This window comes from Protopterus annectens, chromosome 8.part0 (assembly GCF_019279795.1).
Source record: "Protopterus annectens isolate FY-2018-M chromosome 8.part0, PAN1.0, whole genome shotgun sequence".
NCBI lineage: Eukaryota > Metazoa > Chordata > Ceratodontiformes > Protopteridae > Protopterus > Protopterus annectens.
Window position 1 is genome coordinate 207961110 of NC_056741.1, and position 22217 is coordinate 207983326.

Consider the following 22217-nt stretch of genomic DNA (forward strand, 5'->3'; position numbering starts at 1 on the left):
AAAAACAATTAAGGACTCAGTGTTCTATCAAACAAGAAAAATAATGAAACAGGCAAACTAAGTTCAGAAAGCACGGCAAAGCTTAACATTTGCATTCTTAACTACAAATAACATGAGGAAAATAATGACTGTTTCACTTAGTCTTTGTTTTCCTGTCATCAGCACTTGTTTTACAAAGGTCATTAACTCATTCACAGTTACTAGCTGTTTAATGTCACATCTCCAGCAATGCACATTCATATACTTTCTTAAAATTTGTGTGCCCTTTTTGAAAAATTAAGTTAGCCACACAACTTTTCATATATTGGAAAGTACACTATGTAGATATGCAGCGTCAGGAGCACTTTTGATCACAAGATTTGAGCTTTTACATGATGACAAGTAATTCCCTTTTGGAGTGATACTTTATCAAGATATTTACAGATACATGAAAAATGAGTATGTGCCTAATTAGCAGTATAAAAGCACTCCTTTATTAAGCTGTACAATGTGCAGTGCAAGACAAATTTTCTTCAATGTCATCTAAAGTTTCACCTGATGGTATTCTACAGTGTCAGTTTTGAAAATATTAATGCACATGTGGAAATACTACACATCTTCTAAATTACTAGCAAACATCTTGCAATAAACTAAGCATAGTTCACTATAGTTGAAAAATGAACAGAGACAGCATAGAGATAGCATATTTTCTGTCTGCCAGCATGACAGATATTATTTTTATCAATATCATGTAAGTTACTCTACTATGAAAATATGAATAACACATGAAAAACAGTGGTTAGTAAATCTAGTGCATGACATCTTAAGATTAACAATCTTGGTGTCATTGTATTACTTACACCTTACCCTTTCATATGCTGCCTACTATTAATTAGCAAACCAATTTGTTAAAAAATCCAGCCCCCCCCCCCCCAAAAAAAATGACACCATAAGGTAAAGGTGCGAGTAAGTTCTTTGTGGTATATTGTACTTTACAGGTCTGATTGGTTGGTTTAACATTTTTTTCCTTACAAAGCATGAAATGCTTTGCCCACGTGTCTCAGTTAAGGCACTGTGTTTTTCCAGAGCTTTTCTGCTCATGGGTGAACTCTGCGACATCGGCTTCTCCTGTGGTATAGAATGCTGCTGGAAGTGTTTAGCTGTTGCTGTATATAGAAAAGAATGTGGAACCACGTGACATAGCTAAGCACTCTGCAGCACAGAGAGGAAAAGTGCAAGGTCATGTAAAAATGCCACAGACTTTTTGAAGTCTAACAGGAAACAGCATAAATCGAGTAATACAGGCAATGTCATAATCTAAGGCATGATTTTTTTTAAATCAGTGTTAAACCAAAGTAGTGTACAAATCTAGAAATGATGTCACCAAAAGCAACAAAATTGAATGCAGACGAGACACAGCTGTACAAGATTAACTAAGATGTTACCTTGGTCATCAAGTGAAAGTCTTGATGAAGAAAATGCTGTGGCAATTTGTTCTATGAATGCTGCTTTAGAATAATTTCTTGTATGAATGTTGTTCATCAGAACAAACTGCACTTTACAGTTATACATCTGATACATAGTCCTAATGGCACTAGCCTGCTCAATGAAAAAATGTACACAGTTCAAAAGGAATGTGCAGTATTATGCTTTGTAACTCATGTTCTCTACAGCCCGAGTTAAAGGAAACAAATTAGACATAGAAGCTTGGTGTGAAAGGTGAAAAGACACAGTGGCAAAGCAGTGTATTTTGCTGTTTACATTGTTCAAGTTAAACTTAGAAAAATCAGCTAATAGAAAAAGCCAACCCAAACCAATAGGGTTTACCTTTTCCCATTTGACCTCAGTCAGGCTAAGATAACTAAAGCCTGAGGCACGGGAGCATAGGGGGCCGAGGAACGAAGAAATGTGAGACATGCCAAGATGCCATCTAGTTATAAACCACTTGTACACCAAAGAAATGAGGACTCGTGCTGCATACTGACTTGCAGCAGCACTCACTCCAGGTAGGTAAGTGATTATCACAAGTATCCAAATATGCACTCCAGATGGCAGACTGCTTTAAAGACATACCACGAACATTGCTCTTTGACTTTTTTTTTTTTTTTTACCAAGGTCATGACTTAGATGTTTTTAATCTCAAACACCATACGCACCTTTCCTTTTCCAAGAATCAAGCATAACAATAACACAAATTCATACAAAAAAAAAAAACACTTGGCAAACACGGCTTCCCAAGTATTTACTAGGCATGCAGCCCTGGTCACCACCAAGAAGCCTAGCCCAATTTCCCCAAATGCCCCAAATCACTGCCTGGTGACTTGCTCAAGGTCACACAACAGACAAATGAAATCAAACCCTTTACCACAGGAAGCATCTTACTAATGGCTCATAGCTTTAACCCTCTGTGCTGGGGTTGTATTCATGATAATATCTGACAAGACATGAACCCCTTGCACTGGCTTTGGACCATAACATACTACCCAGTGGTGAACTGATATGATGATCCTTCATTCCATCGTCAGGAATGCACAATACAAAAAGGACAAAAGGATTTCAGACAGTCTTCCCTATAACTCTGTACAACACAACAAGCAGCTAATGAACCTTTCACAAAGTTGTAATGTTATATATGTCTAAGCCCTGCTGTGATGAGGCCTTCTGTATGCCTTGATATTACAAAATTAACTAAGTATTATAGGGACAATGCCTACCCTTCTAAAGTGCATTTATTGGCGGTCAGTGAAGTAGGAAAAGGGGGCACTGTTATGCAGAGTAGTTTTGCACTGCTTGCCCCTTATGTGTCTTGCAAGGAATCCAAACGTGCCGTTATGTCATTGGGTTACATCACATGTACAATGCAACAGTAAGTCAGCATCATAAAGACTTCATCTTAATGAACAGAATTTGCAAAACTACTATACTAGTTCTGGAAGAAATAAAACCGCTAAAGAAAATTTATGAAAAATGTGACTAAATACTTATCAATGAAACTCTAAGTAGTGCCGTAAGTAGCAAATTAATTTTCTTAGTAAAACTGAACAGCTTTGTGAACCAACACAAAATTCTAATGCTGGGGGCTAATGTATCTAGTAAACTGTGATAACTTTGCCATTCTTTTGTGTGTCTCTCTCTCCCCCTAAGTTGATTATCCAGTGACAGCTGCTTCACCAAGACAGAATATTAATAGAACTAAACCAAGTAAAGGAGAAAATATGCAGGTATTCTTTACAGACACCCAGGGCTGGAATCTAAAGATCTCTGTCAAAGGGGAGACAACACCACCTACACTGGCAGACTGACATAAACATTTCAAACTTTTTATGCACTCAGTATGTTCAAATGTAAACTACAGCCAATGAGCCATTTCGGGTAGGAAAAATCATAAAGTCTGAGTATGTAGACATTATCCGTATTCATCTGTGCTTGTTTTTTGAGCTTGTTGCCCATGCGTGTGTGAAAAATATTCTTTATTGTCCACTGAAATCACTGAATGGTTGAAAAGTGTATTCCCTGCATGCAGAAAAAACAAGATTAATGTTTGATTATCTGAATCATTTAATTATCATAACTACCCTATCTCCCAGTTAGTTCAGATTATTGACTCTACTGTAATGAGTTCCTGAATGCCTCTGTAAAATCAATGTAATCACGCTGTCAAAGGAAATGACACACTGTACCATGGTGCAATGGTACTTGTGGTTGGTTGTGCATTTTTGCATCACATAATTCAGTATAACGCTATGCTTGTCAATACCAGGTGGCACAGAAACAGCAAGCTGGGGCTTTTAATTTCTACAGGTCTCAAGTGCTCCTGATGTATGGTATCCAAGCCCCTAGCCTGTTTGTAGTGTTGAAGGTACTCACATTCAGATTTCCATAAGGTAAAGTACCACTGCATGTGCTGTTCTTTTGCTCCTAGGAATGTAATATTTCACAACTGCTTCTGCATAAGTAATTGCAGACACAGTAGCTTCTAAACTGACGAGTTCTTCAAGTCAGAAGCTTGAAAATGTTGAAGAAAACATTTTATTCACATTTGGTTAACACCAATAAATCTGAAGGCTTAGGTACAACTAAAAACTTCAAATGTTGATCTGTACAGTACGAACAGGACAAATCTTTTTCACGCAATACCTACAAACAGTAAAAATGCTATAATCCTACATATGCCTAGACTTATTTATTTGCCCTTTGAGACTACATGTTGCATAGGTTTGTCACGTACTTGTATGTTCTTCTGCAAGTAGTGACGCTGCTAGACCAACACACACACTTTGGAGTCCTCCCTGCTGGGTTTATCTCCGCATGCAGTTCCTATACATTTCTTCTCCACCCTCAGCTAAGACATGCCTGTGCTTGTATGTTTTGGCAGCCTCTCTTACTGTATTTACATCAGTCACTTACTTCTGACTGGTTGCCAAAAATGAATAAAGAAAAATAATGATACATGAATTCCTCCACACTCCTCATCAGGATGTCCGCTTAACAATGCAAAATGATCTATAAAACAATTCTAGGCTATTCAAAATCCTACTGCTAAAATTACTGCTTCCTAGACTGCTGACATTAGCTCTTTGTTTTGCGCACATAAACAACATATGACAAATTAAAGTAAACTACATTTTAACTAATCAAAGTTAACACATTCAAAAGGCAACTGAACTGCAAAGTAAGGAATATAAAATAATATAAAATAATGGTACTATTAGAAACACACCACAGAACATCAACAAGGAACTACATTGTTGTTCAAAGACATCACTCAGTGTAGAAACACTTGGGATTTTCAAGACAGTGTAGGACTCGTTACTATATTGTAACGTGCAAGTTATAGGTTCATAGGTTCATACTAGGCTATCTGCCCTAGGGCATTTATAAGCCTAGCCAGAGTGTGTTTGGCTTTCACCACCCATTTTAAATTAATTTTGCTATGCCCTTTTTCGAGGTTAGTATACTGTGCCTCTGTCGAACAGTGACACAGAAGTGATACCCGGGGTAAACCTACGATCTCCCATCCACTCATTAAGATTCCTCTTGAAGAGAGGAAATGAGGGACTCGGACTGGGATTTTATTCCAGAGTGAAGGGAGCCTCTGGGTTATGAATCTGTCCCTCCAGCATGTCCCATTTATTTCAGTGCTGAGGTTCAAGTCTCTCGAGCACGTAGCTGGATGGGATTTGGATTTTCTGAGGTGCAGCATGTCCATTAATTCCGGGTTGGACACGGCTTTATACGTCAGGCACAGATCGCCTCTGAGCAGGCGGTATGCCACTGAGCAGAGCTGGAGTTTCTTTAACCGGGCAGCATATGGCATCTGTTTGAGCCCTTTGATCCTCTTGGTGAGGTACTTTTGGGGTCTTTCCAGTTGCTGCAGGTGTATGGTAAGGTACATCCCAAAAGGGGCATTGTACTCAATTATGGGCCTGATGAGGGATGAGTAAAGAGGCACGATGACCTCCCCTGATCTAGATGCGAATCCCTTCATGATTAGGTGTAGCTATATAAAATGTTTTTCTAACCACTTTGGCCATGTGGTTGTCAAATGAGAGATTGCTATCAACTTGGGTCCCCAGGTCCCGAATTACTTCTTCTGTACTTAATGGATTACCACCTATGTGGTAATTTGTGGGCACTTTGTTTTTGCCAAAGGGGATGACTATACACTTTTTGGCGTTTAGCTTGAGGCCATGGCTCTGGCACCAGTTGTCGGTTTCTATGAGGCCCTTTTGGAGGATGCTTGTGTCGGCTAGAGAGTCTATTATGGCGCCCAGTTTGCAGTCATCTGCAAACTTGGTCAGTCACAGTCCTTCCGTGTTGGCCTGTACCTCCAAGAAATATATACCGAACAAGAGAGGTCCCAGGACTGAGCCTTGTGGGACGCCACTTGTAACTGGTTTGGAGTCTGACATGGCTCCAGCAATTATAACCATGTGGGTTCTGTCCTTGAGCCAGTTTGCAACCCATCTAGTGGCATAGGGGTTTATATTTAAGCTGGTGAGCTTATCTATAATGCCCGAGTGGGGTATTGTATCGAAGGCTTTTGCGAGGTCCAGGTAGGCTGTGTGGACCCCATCCCCTCGTCAATGGCCTTGGTGACTGTTTCAAAGAAATAGACCAGGTTTAAGAGGCAGGATCTGCCCTTAACAAAGCCAAACTGTGTAGGATCCAGTGTCTGTAGGTCCCCAATATCTTTATTTATGAGGTCCATGATTATCCTTTCCATAGCTTTGCATACCAAGCTAGTCAGGCTTATGGGCCGACCAGGATCCATTGAGGCACCACCTTTGTGGAGAGGGACCACTGTTGCTGTACACCACTCTTTGGGTACATATCCTGTAGTATGGCAGAGATTGAACAGTAGTTTTATGTTTGGGTTTAGCTCTTCTTGGAGTTCATGTAGGACAAAGCCCAGGACACCATCTGGTCCCATTGATGCTGTGTTTTTTTGCTTTGGAGAGGGCGGCTCTTACCTGAGCATCTGAGATGTCAGGGTGGCAGCACTCTGCTGGGATAGACATTTGCCCTTTTGGTAGGGGGGAGGGAGAAGTTTGCGCTGAACCTGTCAGCTAGAATGTTGGCAATGTCTGTGGGTTCGGTGCATTTTTTGTCATTTTGGACTAATTCTGAGCATATCTGGGAATTCCCACCCAGGTTCCTAACATAACTAAAGAAAGCCTTGTGATTATCCTTAGTGTCCTGTGCAATTTTTCTCTCGAAGCTGGCCTTAGACGATTTTATGAGTGCCCGTAGTTTTTTGCTAATACTGATCAGAGATGCCTTCATTGTTTGGGATTTTGCTCTATCATATAGTAGCTTCCTCCTTCTATTGTATAGTTTGTTTATGGCTAGGGTCCACCAGACAGGACGTCTGCCTTTAGAGGATTGGGTCTTGGTTTTATTTGGGATTGCATGATCCATGCATTCCTGAAGGTGTTCATAGAATGCGTTTATAAAGGATTATGCGGTCTGGGCCGTATTTTCCACAGGCCCGGGGGCTTTGAAGGATTCCACCTCGGTTTTGAGGAGTGTGTCATGCCTAACTACTTAACAGTAGGCCAGTCTAAGCAGCTTGAAAAGGGCTTACGTTTCAGTTACTGAGTAGCAAGTTCCCCTTCTGTCAAAAAAATCCTATAAAGATTTTTCATCAGCATTTTAAAATGCTATTAAAGGAGCCTTGAACCAATAAAATACCGAGTGGGGGTCCATGCAGTGCACAATGATGCTGCAGAGAAGACATTAAAAAAGCAGACAGCACTGCAGACATCTAGTATTCCAAATACACATATGGATTATCTGAACACCTCAGTTTATAAAAAGCCTGTAAGGTACTGTATGGTTTGCCTCAGTGCCTACACTGCTGTACTTTGATACATCTAGGTGGAATTAGGTGTATTACACAAAATCCTTCATGAAAGAAACAGAAAAAAAAATTCACAGCAACAAAACACCCATGAATAGATGATGCAAATATTCCTTTAAGAAACCATAAGAAACTAAAATATACAGTGCCAGTTAACTTGACTATAATCTGACTTTCTGGTCTTGTAAACTGCAGAGAGGTAAAATTGGCCTTGAGAATGCCGTACTTAAACTCATAAATGAAGGCTCATTCATTCCTGAACCTTGCACATGCCAAATGATGACTCAGAATATATCACAATTAAAATAAATGGCAGAAAAAACAGGTTATAACTTACAAATTCAGCCTGTGAAAATTACTCTTTGTTACTGGTTTCAACCATATGAGGTTTGATATAACAAAATGTATACAGTTTATGTATTTTATGCCCACCCATAACTATGTATACATTTATACTCTCACATATAATTAAATTACCATGCTGCCACTTGCAATACTGACCTCACTGCACCAAATCACAACCCACAGAAACTCAATATGGCTTAAATGTGGGTGCTAAGCGGATAGGGGCAAGTTCATGTTTCAGAGCTCCTTTTCAGGAAAAGAATTTTGATTCTATAGGTTTTATTCAACATTCTGTATGTCAACTTTACCCATTTGACAATTAGTGGTGCATCTATATATGCATCAAAGTATATATGTATACAGTATACACACATACAAGCTAAAAAAATAAAAGAACTACATAAAATTACTTGGTAATTGCACATCTAGAGATGTTACACCTATATATTTATTTGTTAATTGGGTAGATGGACTAATCCAAAAACCTTTTTAGTGAATTCAAGCTAAAGGCACAATAATGCAGAAAACAAATCTTTATAGTTGTTCTTCTTCTTTCGGCTTTTCCCGGTTAGGGGTCGCCACAGCGGAACTCCGGTCCGCTAATGATTGGCAGTAGATTTTGATGGTGCCTAGGTGCCAGCTCAACGCCCAACCTTCAATGAAGGCACAGCCATTCACGCATGTCTTTCGAACGCCACTCGACCGCTTAATAATTTAGAATCAAAGCTTTGTACAGGAGTCACATATAATGGGTAAGACAAATCAAAAGAAAGAGAGCAAACTTTACAGTAGATAAGCCACAAAAAGCACTGCAGTGGGAGTTAAACTTATTAAAAATACCAAAACAATGGGAAAAGAAACCGGCTAGACATGCCTAACATGCAAAAACAATAAGAGAGAGATGCAATACTTCAGCTTTGGCAAGGGCAGATCATGCCTACTGAATCTGGTGAGTTTCTTTGAGATGGATGAGGGTGAAACAGTACATACTGCCTACCTTGACCTGACCAAGGCATTTGACACAGTTCCTCACTCAGGTATTACAAATAAATTCACAAAACTAAGCACAAATCCTTATGTCACCAGATGGATCTGCTCACAGACAGGACACATGAGGTTAAAGTGGGTGAATCCAGATCCAGCAAGTGACCAGCTACTTGTGGTGTGCCACAGGGCTCAGTGCTGGAACTACTCCTATTCAGAATATACTTCTCTGAAGTCAAGAGTAAAGTGGAAGGCCTCTGGATAACACAGTTTGCCAATGACTGCATTGTTGTTGGGCAATTACTGAATCACCCAACAATTATGCAGATATTCTCCAGGAGGGTCTAGGTTTGCCAATGACTGCATTGTTGTTGGACAATTACTGAATCACCCAACAATTATGCAGATATTCTCCAGGAGGGTCTAGATCACAGAAATGATTGGTTGCAGAACCGTGGCCTAAAATTAACGTGAAAAAATGCATCATCATACCCTTCAGGAAGTCAAATGTCCCTACAAATTACATCAATAGCGTAATCCTAAGAGTAGACTCACATCTAGGTACACAGGCAGACAGCAGCCTGAACTTCGACCACAATGTGCCCACAATGTTGAGGCAGTCCTTCTGTATGCCACAACTTATAAGTAAAGGTTGCTCCTGTACTGACTTCTGTCAGGGCCAAACCCTACACTCTTCCCCTTTGACCTGACCAAGAGACCTTCCCCAGCCATGGCCCCCCATGTCAGGGGACTCCGCCACCTGCATGTCTCCTGCAGGCTGCAAAATCATGCCGGATCACTGATGCCCTGAGACCCTCTCAGGAGAGCCTCCCTACGAACCCATCTGCTCCTCTGGAACTTTCCTCAGCCACTGAGGGGCAGATCCGCTCTCATGAAGGCTTCAGTATCCCCCTGCTTTCCCATCCAGAGCAGCTCTGGGGACTTAGAGATTTTTCAAGGATGCTGTCAATTATGAGGTGAAGTTGGATGTCTTCGCCACCGCAGGAGCTCTCCAGGCCCCTTTGCCGTCCACTCTGGTGCTTCCTCACGATCTTCCATTATGGGGAGCTCTGCCTGACCCCACTCACCCAGGCAGGAGCTCTCCAGGCCCCACCAATGTCCACCAGTTGCCCCTTAAGGACTTCCATCATGGGAGGGGGGTTGTGCCTGACCCCCGCTTGCCCAGAGAGGAGCTCTCCAGGCCCTGCTGCTGCCTGCCTCAGTGCTCCCTTAAGGACTTCTGTTGTGGGGACCTCTGCCTGACACCCCCACCCAAGCAGGAGCTCGCCCAGCCCTGCCTCTATATGCCTCTCTCTCCCTTCCAGACTTCCGTCCCAGAGGGCGCATGGTCCGTACCCCCTTACTTAGGCAAGAGCTGTCCTGTACTAGTCACTTTACACCTCTGTCTCCTTTCCAGCCTTCCATCAGGACTGACCCCCTCTGGGATTCCACATCTACCCAGGAGAGGGAGCTCTTTTCCAGGGTTGCATATCTCTTAACTGCTGCCAAATCATGCATTGTAATGCATGCTCTTGGAGCCTCTCAGGGGATCTTCCCAGCCTCATGGAACTCTGCTGGGCCACGAAGCTTCAGACAGTCCCTCATTCAGACTTCTGTGACACCGCTTTTCCACTTTGCCTTGCACCTAGGGCTTTCAAACTCGCAGGGAAGAAAGCCCTGGGGTCCCACCCATCTCAGCACTTTCTGTGGCACACCTCAGTCTCTCAACCCCATGGTGCCAGGTGCCGATGAATGTGCATCGCTTCAAGCCTCATGGCATGTAGCCTCTTGCGGGTATTCACACAGTGACAACCCCACAGTGCCTAGTGAAGGATGGGAGGCCAACCTGCCTGCCCCACTGCGAGATGACATGGCTGACCTATCTCCACTCCCATGGGGACTGGGAGAATGGGATTGCAGACCTGGTTTCCTGGGACAGCCATCAAGTGTCCCATTTTAGGTCCTGTAACAAAATGGTCACCTTGGCGATACCTGCTAGACAAGTTTAATATCTTCAAGCCAATAAGCACATTGGCGTACAATTGTAAAAATATGGAGTATAACTGAAAAATACAGGGGCTCTGACAAGAGTGTATTCATCTTCTTCTGGGATCTTATTTCAGTAACAATAAAACTTTTTTTTCAATACTGCATGAACATCAGATAATAACTTAGTTAATGTTCATTTGTTTTACTTTTTTCTTCAAGAACAGGACGGTATGGATAAGCTGTTAAATATTTCTTCTAAAAGCAAAGAATATACTCTGATTAAGGCATAATACATGCAAAATAATTTAAAAGTCTGATTTGATTTTATAAACTGAGTGGTACTTTTGAATACACTACTGAGTGGATTACATCGAGTGGTTGAGGTCTCCCTGGACTGATATTTTTGTTTTACCTGATTTGATTTTCCTCACACTATTAGCTACAGTAATGGTACAAGGTGGGGGGGTGGCATTATGAGTACAGAACTGTCTTTGATGTCCTCCCAACTCTCATGTCTGCCATGCTAAACAATCCCCCTGTTTGAATCACCAAGCCATACAAGTAGGAATGTAGGATTAAAATATATATATATCCCTCTACCCATCCTCTTCAGCTGATATGTGGCTTCCCAACTAGGTTTTTAAATTCACAAGGTCTTACGCAACTCTTAAAAGTGGAGGGAAGCAAACAGAACTATCATCTCTTAACTCCCACATAAGGCATCAGCGTTCAAAGGAAGTTCCACATGGCAGACCATTATCTCTGCCTATTTTCATGCCCTTCTGTATGCATAATAAAAACGTAAACAGAAATTCATTCAGCTTTAACTTGGGAGGTGGAGTGGAATATGAGCATCTTTACATCGCAGCTGTTGTGTAAACATTCTGACTCCTGCCAACACTGGATAAAAAACCCTAAATGATAAGATATTCTGAAAATTTGGGAAATACATTCATTTAGTATACTGCAAAAGTCAGATTATTAATTGAATTCAGCTGCAGTGCTTAATATCTTGCAAAATTAAAACAGATGGGTTCCCACATCACCCTGCACGGAGTGCTAAAAGTGTTTTGCATTACACCCCAAATATGCTGCCATCCCTTCTTTTTTTTTTTTTTTTTTTTTTTTAACAAAAACAACTTTATTAAATTTTCATGTATGACATAGGTAATGTACATTTACATAAATTAAAATAAATCATAATGGCGCAATGTTAGTTGCAATTATACCTTACAAACCGTGTCAAAACAACTGTAGCTGCAAACATTATACATCACTTTTAATATATCCAGTCTTTGTCAGTTAAACCATTACATAGCTCATTCAATTCCTGCCATCTTTTAAACCTCGTTCCTCCTCTGCAGGTATTGATCCCACAGTTCCCATTTATTCCTATGTAATTTACTCCTACCTTTTTCGAAAAATCCCAGTTCGTTATTTTACCTCTGTTGCTATCTTTGTTACTTCTAGGAATGTTGGTTTAGACTTTGATTTCCATTTTCTAGTAATTGCTTTTTGGAATGCTGCCACCCTTCTGTCAATTTATGTTATGGATAAAGGGGATCCTTCAGACTATTGAAGTTTCAAAGCTTAAAAAGTCATATGGTCGGGGCCATATGATCTGAAACTTTTAACATTTTGAATGGAGATTGCGGTAAAGCACAGAATGGGAAATTTACCCTTTTCCACAACGTAGTCCAATCTTAGACGTGGCATACTTAATTAGCAGGGGGTGTGGGGGTGCTGGGGGCTTGCCCAACCCTGCAAAAATGTTAAAAATAGATTTTTTTTTTAATGTTCAAAGTTCCCAAATGGTCTCAACCACATGAATTTCGAAGTTTCAGATCTTCGATAATTTGACATAGATCTGGATAAAGTAACACACTGCAATACTTCATTTCAATTTCCCAGTAATGCTTCTTCACCCCATTTTAAACATCAGTGGGTCCAATTTGCTATACAAGCATGAACCTCAAACTTGTCTGGAAACAGAGGTACATTGCTGATTGTATTTTATGATACTGTCTTACAATACTGTCTTACAAAAGCACAATTATCTGCATGCCAGTATTTGTCAAAGAAGCACAACTGTGCACAACATTGGAAACCATCATTGTTACATGATACACACACACAAACACACACACACACACACACACACACAAAAATATATATGTTTCTTATTTGGAAACTATAAGGTTCTATACATGGATAGTGCTCTACAAGGAAAAATGTACTTTATAGATTGTGCTGAACAACTGATTAATTTTTACCTAAGTTTCTGTTTGTGTGATCTTCCGAAAAGCCGATTCCACCTTCCAATGACTTTTCATTTGTTGCTGTTTTCCAGCATCCTGGGGCACAAGGCTCAGGAATGAAGGAGCATGAATTATGAGCAATCCCTATGTTGGGGGTAAGGCTATTTTTATTATTTTAATCTCTCCTCTTGTTGGCTGTCAGGCACAGGGCAAATGCCTGCAGTGTCAGTGCCCTACACAACTGCATGCTTTATACATCTGCTACACCTAGCAAAAGAGTGATGCTTTCCTTAGCAGGCTTACGGTTGGTATCTCACTGCTCTCATGTGATGTACTGGGCATCTGTCTCACCCACAGGTCTTACTTCTGTAAAGGGATATCTGTACCCCCCCCCCCCGGCCAGCAGAAGTCAAGACACTTTGCCCCCATTCCCTTCCCAAATGGTTCTTCAATGACCAAGGTCATTTATCAAACCCTGGTTGGGTGGGTCGTACATATGGTATCTCCCTCTTTCATGGAGCTGGCTTACCTAATTCATTTTTGCTGTGGTACAATTTAAAGTGATTTGCCAATGAAGAAAATATTTCTTGTACACCATGGTATGTGGTAAACTGACAATCCACTGTTTCTGCCCATCAGCAAATATTTTCACCTTTTCAGCTTAAAAAAATAAATACAAAAATTAAATTCGGTAGACTGATGCCATACAGTGTAAACAATTAACTTTGTCCTCTGTTACGTCAGCATAGCTTACAAAACTTATTAAAATACAGTCGACAAATGTAAAGAGTGATATAACATAAAATATTTTGCAGTCCTTAACTCCTTGGATGCCACAAAGTAAATAAGAATGTTGGCAAAACATTTAAGCAATCTCACAACTGCCTTCTATCTGACTCAGTAAACAGACAATACAAACTTACAACTGCAATATCACAGACTAATTCTCAAGTGGTGCTATAGAGATAACAGGTTGCTAACATAAATATGCATCTAGTGCATGAAGGGCTACATTACAGACACATTCAGTCTCTTTGGCTGTGTTATAGCAGTAGATAATTTGCTCAGTTATAAAAAGTCTAGAATTATATGGCCAGTCATAACCTGGGAAAATGTGGCAGCCGCAGCATCTTACATGTCCAAAAGATTTGACTTTCTACCACATTGGAGGTAAGCAGGAAAAACACAATAGAAAGCTAAAATTAATAATAATACATGTACAGTGTCATCTAAAGACAGATTACATGTATCTTCTCACCCTGCTGCAGTTTCATCAAAAAATGTATATGCTTCAGGTATAAAAAGATAATTCTCTCACAGCTACTATAAATGGCAAAAAAGGCACACTGCAGGTGTTCTGCAAATAATCATAGTGTGTGCATATGCTATATACCAAAACATGAGTTAGGAGTCACCATGCCATACAAACAGAGCTGTAACACTGTGATTTTAAACGAAGAGCAGACTACGTAATGGAATTGTTTAAAAACATAAAATAACCTCATTGTAAAAAAAAAAAAAAAAAAAAAAAGATTTTGTTTATAAAAGGTAAGATAAAATGTTTTTTTAAACGTCTCAGTTGAATAAATGCACTTGAACACTGCAGTTGCAAGGTAATGTGCAGTCCAATGACTACACCAAAGTTTGACTACTCTGGTTTCATTCACTTAGCTATATCACAGCGGCTGAATTTAAACCTGGAAGCACAGATGGCCAGCTGTGGTCAGCTGATCAAGTAACAGGTGCAAATCCTGCTTCATGTCATGTGAATTGCAATGCATGAGGCTTAAAACACACATATGCATACTAACCATGCAATGCATGAGGCTTAAAACACACATATGCATACTAACCAACAGTAATAAAATATCAATCCAACACTGATTTTTCATAATGTGCTGGGAAAAACTCTTAAAATTGATGCATAGTTTTCATTTGTGAGACCAGTACTGCTTTGGTGTTTCCATGTTTGCCATGACTGAGCTCCACAGTACCTGGAAAGTACTAAGGATGCTTCCTGCAGTTCATTTATGGTCAATGCAACTAGCGGTATGTGTATGTCAATTTGCTTTTGAAACAACCCACTTGCTCCAGTGACTACTATTTAAACCAAACTGGGCATCTATGCACACTCTACTTTGATTTCAGATTATATATCATGAGCATTTCAGCATTTCATTATACATATTCGTCAAGGTGCGCTGCTCTAGTTCTGACCTTTTAAGTGCGCATAACCATGGAGTAAGCTTCATAGCATAGCATTAAAAATGCATGGCAAGGAGAATTACTGCACTAAGCGAAACAATTCAGAGAATTTGTCATTGTCACTTCAGAGAAAAGCCCTTCGCAGCCTGCAAGGGTCACACTTCTGAAACCTAAACTGTGACTTAACATTCTATGAAAATTCCAAGCACCTCATAACTTCTATAAACATGTACAAGCAGAAATCCTAACCTGACCATGAATGCAGCTGATTTTGCAGAACAGTAGAAACAGTTTAAAATTATGCTGCTATAAGACAGTCCAGGTTATAACTCACAGAAAAGAAAAACATCTCAAACTGCTGTTAATGTAGACAACTTGCATTTTATCCATTTTTTTAATCTACCTTTTTAAATCAGTTACCAACTAAGCACATGGGCTTCTTTGAAGACTAGACCTGTGAGGTAAACATTATTATACCATGACCCCCCTCCAAAACGTGCACGCTGATTGGCCAGCATGCACATTGTAAATCGAGTTACACTAATGGAAAAAGGTCCGGTCGCCTGGACTTTTTTCCATTAGTATAACTCTACTTTTAAAACACTGTCTCGCTATATTAAATGGGTTTAACATAGCGAAACAGCTTTAAAATAAGCAATGGAGATCTCCGTTGCTTATTTTAAAGCTGTCTCGCTATGCTAAACCCATTTAACATAGCGAGACAGGTTTTAAAAAAAAAAGCAACGGAGAAAGCAAGACATACGTTGCTTTTTTTACTGTTTCGCTATGTTAAATGGGTTTAACATAGCAAGACAATTTTAAAATAAGCAACGGATCTCCGTTGCTCATTTTAAAACCGTCTCGCTATGTTAAACCCATTTAACATAGCGAAAACAGTAAAAAAAAAAGCAACGGAGATCTTGCTTTCTCCATTGCTTTTGCCTACAGCTCTGATGTACTGCGCGCAGTACATCAGAACTGCCGCGGATGCCAGACATCTGCGGAAGGGCAGTAAACAGGCATTATACGTTTCTTTTCTTAAATAATGTCATGGTATAATAGCAATAACCCACTTCTGGGTGTGGGTAATGCTGTATTTACCCACGGTTGGCTTTGTTAAACCACGCCAACCGTGGGTAAATCCAGCATTACCTACACCCAGGTGTGGGTTATTGCTATAATAGCTTATAGCCTTAACAGTGTATGCTCTGGTCAGATAAACATTAGCAAGTGTAATTCTAACAGCAACATAGTTATAAACTCTAAAAAAGACCCAATATCACTCACAGTACACTAGGCTAGGTAGTGCAGCTTCTCAGTGGTGTAGCATTCAGCAATCAAGGAGTGAGGGGTTTAGGTGTCTTGAGTTAAAGCATTAGTGTGTGTGTGTCCACTGCCTGTACAAACTAGTGCTCCTTGTGCAATTCTCCAAACTACATGGCCAAACTATGCATGACTGCAGCAGAGCATGGCAAAAGAAGCTGAATAGAGTACAGAAAGCTGGGAAAATTACAGCTCTGTGGGCAACAGCTACTCTGCAATGTTCAGCTTCACCTGTTCATATAAGCCAATGGGACAAGTACTTCTGGGTGTGATAGGCAATGAGGCAAGTACTTCTGTGTGTGTGTCTATATATAAACACGTTACTGTGAAGGTACTTGCACAATATTTGCACAGCCTGTAGGGCACCCAAATGCAGCTGCTGAATCTGCTTGAGTGCCCAACTCATATTCAAGCATAATAGCTGCTAATATGATTAAGCAACATCCATGCAATCACAATACTTCTGAGCAATGACTTCCTGTACACTGGCTGCTCCTGTAAACTTAAAAAGTTGCTAGAACAACAGGTTTTATGTTGGTATGCATTTTTCCTGAAGAATTGACATCTGAAACTCAAATGTCTGTCATGATTTAGTTACTTCAGTACTCAATGACTTGCCAAAAAACAAGACTTTCTGAGGAACAGACAAAAATATGAGGCATAAATCTGGATATTCTGAGAAAATCTGGAGAGCTGAGAGGTACGATCCTGGTCAGTACTTAAGGATAATTATTCCTGTTTATGCACATCTATCTCTCTCTCTCTCTGTATATATACATTTATGCAGTCTCTCTGTTTCATCTTAGCTTTTTCAGAAACCTTACATTACTTCTACCTGGTAATGGTGTCGGCATGTCTTACCAAAACCATCCATTATTTCCATTCGGTAATGGTATAAGAATCTCTTACTTCAAGTAGGCAGCTTTTGTTGAGGCAAGTCAATGAAGATAGGATTCTCATCTTTTAAATAATTAAGGAGAAAATTCTGTGTGTGAGAGAGCAGCTACCAACCCACAAAACAGTCTTAAAGCTTAACATGGGCTACAAAGTCAAACTTTCTTTGTTTCTCAAGTGTAGATGTTCAGTCACAGATGACCAGCTTCCCGTGAGTTTTAGAAAATGTACTACACAACTCTGATTTTGAACAAAATAAACTTTCTTAGCAACTGTTTTAAGCTCAGCATTGATATGTGCATGAACGGGCGTACCTTCGTTGAAGGTTGTGCATTAGGGCCGGCAACTCAGCACGTAAAAATCAACTGCCAATCATTAGCGGACTGGAGTTCTGCTGTGGCGACCCCTAACCGGGAAAAGCCAAAAGACACAACAACATTGAAATATGCATGAAAATGCTTTTAAAGGGATGGCCAAAAAGGAATTGAAAAGGAATAAATGAAATAGGCTAAATGACACACTTTCCCTTAAGAAATCAAAAAAAGCCCAATGCCAAGTGAACAGAGACACAAGTTCAGGGAAAAGGCTTTACCTGCGAAATGTAATCTTACAGGGCCACAGACTGCATTGTGGGATAAAAAAGCTTTGGTCAGAAAATTAAGCTGTGGTAACAGCTAACATCATAATGGCTTACAAGGCAAGATATGGTGGTATTTATTTCAGTGCTTAGGTCTGCCTGTCCTTTAAAATTCTACCCCAGTGTCAATAGGGGCAATGCAAAGAAACATTTTTGAAAACACAGCAGTTGGTGTCGCATACAGGTGCCTTTTGGGGAAGGCACTGTTTACTAATTCTTTGCCTTTTTAACCTTATTTTTTTTTTTTTTAATTTTTACTGTCCTTCCCCAAATCTGCCATAAACCCCCTTCAGCTATGTTCCTGCACATCCTTTTCCATCCTCCAGTATGTCTATACCTCTTTACAAAACAGTACTGGATGTGTTACTTCACAGGGTGAGCCCCTAAATTCTCACAAAGTTATGTGGCATAAATTTCTAACGCTGGGCAGCGAGGGCCCTACAGGAAGATACAGACTAGGAGCCAAGAGCCATCATCCTGCATCAGCAGACAGACACAATTCCAAACCCTGGAGGAGTGATGAGAAATTAAGCAGGTACACTCATCACTCCCCTGTTGAACTCTTAGCCTGCAAGGCCACTGGTCTCCACCAGAGGTTGCACAGACAAATGTTCTACCCAAACCATCCCACCATATATGACAGCTAGCCATCAGATGCTTCATCCCCACAGCAAGCCCAACCAATGACCCGAGCCTCAAGTCTGGTCAACAGCTGCATGGATGGACATCTTCTCTTTGTGATGTCAGACTGGCTTTTTTGCCTTTAAAATATTGAGATTTTTGAATCAAGTGAAAACTGACCTGTCTACTGCTTATTTCTCTAAAACCTGATTAAAGATGCTTACCTTCCCAGCCCTTCCTCCAAACTTCTGTTCCTAGTCTTCAGTTTGTGGTAACCTACCATTACTAGTTTTCAGTCAGTGACAACTATGACGTGCACACATTTGTGCAAGTATGCACTTAACTTAATTACTTGCTTGCTAAAAGGGTAAGTGAATTGGTCCTTCTTTGACACTTTTTGGACATGACTCAGGAGGGCAATAGTAAATGAGGACTACCGAGTATACAAAGAATTCAGTGTAGCCGATCAACCAGAATGCTTTTGAAAGATGACACAAAACTGTACCTATGACCCACAGAAAGCCCAGAAAGCAATAGGAAAACCCACACGCTCCACACTGGCAATGACCTGGAATCTAGCAAGTTTGTCAAGACCTAGAAAAGCAATGTCACCCTTCACCAAAATTTAACTTAAAAAAAATATTCTCTAAGAGAAATTTAAGCATGCCCCACCCCCATGCAAGAAACCTCACCTCCTGCAGCCCTTTACATAATAACTTATTCGGAGGTCACAGAGCCTCGGTAGGAGTAATCTACATTTCCTGAAATAGGTCATGACTTTCCTGGGACTAGATGGAACATGTAAATTCTGTAACTAGATGGCAGAAATAAGCCCAGCACAATAAATAACCCTTAAGGCACCCCCCCCTCCGTCCCACAGCCTGATGATGTTCAGAATATTCTTGTTACTGCAATGCTCTGCATACCATTCAATGAAGGCTGGTCTCAGCAGTGGCTGCAAAGATGGATGCAGGTAACCATCACATTCTGCAAACATGGCAACCATGCAAGGAAATGAGGCCGACAGCCTAACTCTGAGTCAGCAACAATAAATCTCTGCTGCCACCACAGTTACATATGAATGTGAACTCTGCTTCTCAAATTATCACCCCATTATATAGTGGACAGCCTCATGTACCATGTAGTTATTACCATCACTTAGAAACAGTCATTCCATCTTCCTTGTTTTCTTACAGAAATGCAGATCATCCAACCACCACTGAAATCCATTCAGAATGCAAAGTAATGTTAAACAAAAACTACAATTTCACCTGTCAGAATCAATGGATCTGCTCCTGTACATGTCCATTGTTATCTTCATTTTGTTGCATTGTCAAATCAGTTCTCTTCATTCAGAATCCTATACCCCATAAACAGTCTACTCCACCTGAATAGTTTTACTAACATCTCCCAATTATGTACAATGTTTTGTAACAGTGCTCACCCCCCATCTCTATACACACAATACACAGCTTATGATAGACACATACATAACTGTCTCTGGACCTGCTTTATACCCCACCTCTTAACTACATTTAACATTTTCTTCCCTGTCAACTAGTACCTGCCCTCACCTCCATTTACTTGGACTTTGGAGCACTAATCACATCATCTGTGTATCTGACAAACCAACTAATACTCCTCTTCAAGTGTTCAGTGTTTAACATCTACTAATGCATAAGTATCTTTTATACTTTAACAGTTGCCTCTGCTTTCATATGAATGTAATCTAATTAGCAAATGCATGTGTAACTGTTTCTGTACATTATTTAATGTTTGTTCATGTAAATCACCGAATGTATGTTTAAAAATGTTTACAATATATGTGAGCTTTTCAAACCAGGCCTGCAATGAAAAGTTTTTTTTTTTTCACTAATCCCAGTCGGACAAAGCTGGTAAACAAAAGCTAAATAAATAAAATAAAACTGGGCAATGCAAATGGGAGAGTCCCTATGCATGCATGCACATCCAAACCCAAGCATTTCAGAAACAAGTTGGGAGGGGGACATTTCCAGCTATTACAGTCCCTGACATGTATATTACCATCTACTTTAACTCAGCACTGCATATCAACACAAAATGGATAAAGCAAACTAATGCAGAAGTAAAACACCAAAGCAAAATTATCTTCCACACAAGTTGGGAGGGACATATTACAGTCCCTGACATATATTACCATCTACTTTAACTCAGCACTGCATATCAACACAAAATGGATAAAGCAAACTAATGCAGAAGTAAAACTCAGCACTGCATATCAACACAGAATGGATAAAGCAAACTAATGCAGAAGTAAAACACCAAAGCAAAATTATCTTCCACACAAGTTGGGAGGGGGACATTTCCAGCTATTACAGTCCCTGACATATATTACCATCTACTTTAACTCAGCACTGCATATCAACACAAAATGGATAAAGCAAACTAATGCAGAAGTAAAACACCAAAGCAAAATTATCTTCCACACATTGGGTTAGGGCCAACCATGGAGAAAAATGTCTGAATTAGTCAGGCTTTCAAGTACAGTTGAGCAGTGCATTCAGACTCCCCCCCCCCCCCAACATACTTTCTCAAACACATAAAGTTTTGTGCACAGTACCAAAGTTTCATGAACACAATGTAAATCTAGACAGACCTAGCTCAGAAACGTTGCATTACAAAGACAATGACAAGCAAAATCTCACTCTAGTTACTTTCTAAGAGAAACGTAACTGCATACGACACACTCTGACTCGCCTCTTTAAAGAACCTTGATAATGAATAATGACTCATCACTTCTATCTATAATCCTAAATGTCACATACAGTAGATGTGTATCTTATGGCTTACCTAAGAAAAACTGAAATTTCAAAAGAAATAAATAAAAAGACCTACCCGCCTGCAAAAAGATGAACTAATGTTTCTCTCTGAGCCATGATGAAGTAGTTACTAGCTTGCAAAACCATCTGCACATAACTTTTCTTGTTTGTTTTCTGGGTGAAAGTTCAACTCCTCCTTAGCATTTCCAGGACCAGAAGTCCTTCAGAAGTTGCTGTGCATGTGTGTCATTAGATACCAGCCTGCCAGTGATTGGATACTAGTTAGTGTGCACTTCTTGTTCACATGTACAATTAAGTCTTTCATTATGATTGGCTAAGGCTTATGCGTGGGGCAGGATTGTAGGCTGACCAAATATTTGGAAAACAGATCTAGCATACATCTCTGTCTAAAGTTTCATGCGTTCCTCTTAAAGGCATAGAGCTGTCATATAGTTATCACAAAAATTAGACCTGCTGTGGAAAGATGATCTCTGCTTTTGTTTATAGTCTGTTGTCTTTTCTAAAAAGTATGCTTTTGATAAACTGTCTTCCTCTAGGAATTACTATTCTGATTACAGTTAATCGAGCGTTTCTCTAATCTTTTTTGCCCATTTTTCTGAAATTAATTGTGGGAACAAAAGTTAGACATCACATCAGATCTGTTAATGTGCGTAAAGCCTGCTATGAAAACATACATTTCCATGCTTCTTTGTATCAAATTACACTTGTTTTGTCAAATGTTTATTACTAAGCACTTTACAAAGCAGATTAAAAACTGATTTTAATTTTAACACAGATAATGATTACTAATCTGGGCCTTC

The 22217-nt window shown here is 40.0% G+C and overlaps 1 protein-coding gene across 1 annotated transcript in view; it reads right to left on the minus strand.

Moving 5' to 3' along the window:
• Positions 1–21629, minus strand: part of LOC122808701 (solute carrier family 25 member 36-A-like) — a 33158-nt gene extending 11529 nt beyond the window's left edge. The window contains exon 1 of the mRNA XM_044079688.1: positions 21473–21629. Within this exon, the coding sequence (XP_043935623.1) occupies positions 21473–21543 (71 nt within the window). The 5' untranslated portion in view covers positions 21544–21629. The remainder of the gene's footprint in view (positions 1–21472) is intronic.
• Positions 21630–22217: the final 588 nt, after the last annotated feature.